Genomic DNA, 2107 nt, shown 5'->3' with positions numbered 1-2107 from the left:
ATTAATGTATATTAATATACAATAAAGATTACTATTTGTATAAATTAATATGCAAATAGATCTTTTTGTTTAATATTCAAACTTCATATTGAACTATTTCATATTGAACATAATTCTACATATCAACAGAGAATTCTTCTATATGTTAGAAAGTTACTTGACTTAATTCTCTTAAGGATGTAAATAATAAGATAATTATACAAAACTAAAAAAAAATAAAAAATTTCACAAAGTATTCACTAATGGATTATTAATAAACGCAAAACTCAAAAACTGATACTTTTTGTTCATCTCTTGTACATCTTGATTAACTTTTTGTTATTTTGAGGAATCGAGTTTTGAAAATGTGTTTTCTATAATTCTCTGTGTTTCATACGATCTTAGGTAATTTTCCTCCAGTTTTTCCTCCTTTCATTCTGAATCTCACAAGACGCTCGGCATGGCTAGACGTTGGTCGACCTCTGCCAATAGCCCTTAAACCGACTAATGATTCTTCTTCTCCAACAGATCCGTCAATTGCACCGTCAAAGTAATCAGATATGCCTCGTCCAATAGCTCTTCTACCAACCATCGACACTTCTCTTGAAATAATTGACTCATCGTCAAGAAAACCACTGTAATCGCTCATTCTCTGTCTGATTTTTCTGTCATGTATCTCTTCTTTCTCTTTATTGGACAATGATTCAAAAGCTGTCATGGATTTAAATTTGGATTGATCATCTTGCAAGTTGTCGACTAATCTTTTATCTTTTTCCAATGATAACGCATTTTCTAACGCATAACTTAGAGAGTTTTCAGGATCTCCTAAATCTTCCGAAACGTCTTCATCAACATTATTTTCAGTCCCAGAGCTGTGTTCTTCCTCCAATTTCGTATCATTTTTGTTGTGATTGTTTACTAAAATATTTATTACATGACACAAACTTTTAGAATCAATAATATTTATACTCATCGATATTTCTTTATCGATGTTGGACAAATCTGTACACGTTCTCAGTGTAAAAGTTTGTTTACATATGCAAATTTCAAAAACACTTGGGAATACTTACGTGGAAAGAAATACGCTTCAACGGTCGTTCTTGCGGGACAATGCCTGATGTGTTGTCCGATATCGATCTTGTCCAAGCGATGAGTGGCATCGTACGGACAGATTACTTTCAAATTGTTTGGATAATTCTAAAAAACATTTAATCATCTGATCATATGTTGTTTACGTACACAAATGATATAGAGAAACAGTCGAAAGTTTACCTTCTCGCATTTGACGAGATGCCGCGAGAATCTCAGCAATGATATAAAATGATATTTATTGTACGGACATTGCAAAACATCGTCTTCTTCGCATGAGTTATACATTCTTACGATATTATTACAATATTATTGCAAAATTCTGCTTGCATTCACCGCCTTTTGGGTTAGGTGGCGCCGGAAGTTCCGGTGAAGATGTCGCTATTGTTCCGTGCGCGTAGTACGAATGTTGGAGCCTTACCCCGCATGCGCGCGAGATTGTGATTGTGATTGGCGGCGGCCCAGTGTTCCGATATGGGACCGTTTGTACGCGCATGCGCGACGATGGAGATACAAGGTGCGTTCAGACAACTCAACAGTTGCACAACGGTTGAGAGATAATCACTTCTGATTGGATCATACTTTTGGAACTAAATCAGATTTTGAAGAATAGTCCTATCATAAGCGATGATCTCTCAACCGTTGAGTTGTCTGAACACACCCACAGTAACATGTTATGTGCAGACCCTTTGGCGGAACGTGTATTTAGCATATAAAATGTGATATATTAAATCTGATGTATTAGTATTTGAAGAAAGCCATGCAATGTTATTTTTTTTTATTTACTGTACAATATTATTTTTGTTACTTAAAGATTTTAATTTAAGATTGAATAGCTTTCAAAATTTTTATTTTCTGCAATTTTTATTTGTACTTTAATATTATATTCTTCTTTTTTATTTTAAATATGTATATATTAATATTATTATATATTATTAGTATTATTATTAATATTATTTATATATTAATTATTAACGAATAATTGAAATAATACATTTTTTTTTTTTTATTGTATAAATACTGGTAAAATTTGTGACAG

The 2107-nt window shown here is 32.4% G+C and overlaps 1 protein-coding gene across 1 annotated transcript; it reads right to left on the bottom strand.

The window, feature by feature from the left end:
* Positions 1 to 75: 75 nt before the first annotated feature.
* On the bottom strand, positions 76 to 1431 carry LOC109859723. The gene is made up of 3 exons (XM_020438250.1): positions 1252 to 1431; positions 1050 to 1176; positions 76 to 897 (listed from the first exon to the last, which is right to left on the bottom strand). Exons 1-3 carry the CDS (start codon positions 1354 to 1356, stop codon positions 371 to 373), a joined length of 759 nt encoding a protein of 252 aa, XP_020293839.1. The 5' UTR covers positions 1357 to 1431; the 3' UTR covers positions 76 to 370.
* Between the last annotated feature and the right edge of the window lie 676 nt (positions 1432 to 2107).

This window comes from Pseudomyrmex gracilis, unplaced genomic scaffold (assembly GCF_002006095.1).
Source record: "Pseudomyrmex gracilis isolate BER0280 unplaced genomic scaffold, ASM200609v1 scaffold_280, whole genome shotgun sequence".
Taxonomy (NCBI): Eukaryota; Metazoa; Arthropoda; class Insecta; order Hymenoptera; family Formicidae; genus Pseudomyrmex; species Pseudomyrmex gracilis.
This window is presented reverse-complemented; position numbering and strand designations above follow the sequence as displayed.

Bases quoted from the DNA above. Each gene is read 5' to 3' on its own strand.
- LOC109859723 (XM_020438250.1), bottom strand. From the start codon at position 1,356: ATGTATAACTCATGCGAAGAAGACGATGTTTTGCAATGTCCGTACAAT. The intron at 1,177-1,251 runs GTAAACTTTCGA...AATGTTTTTTAG, and splicing joins ATCTCGTCAAATGCGAGAAG to AATTATCCAAACAATTTGAA. The intron at 898-1,049 runs GTAAGTATTCCC...TAAATATTTTAG, and splicing joins TGAAGCGTATTTCTTTCCAC to TAAACAATCACAACAAAAAT.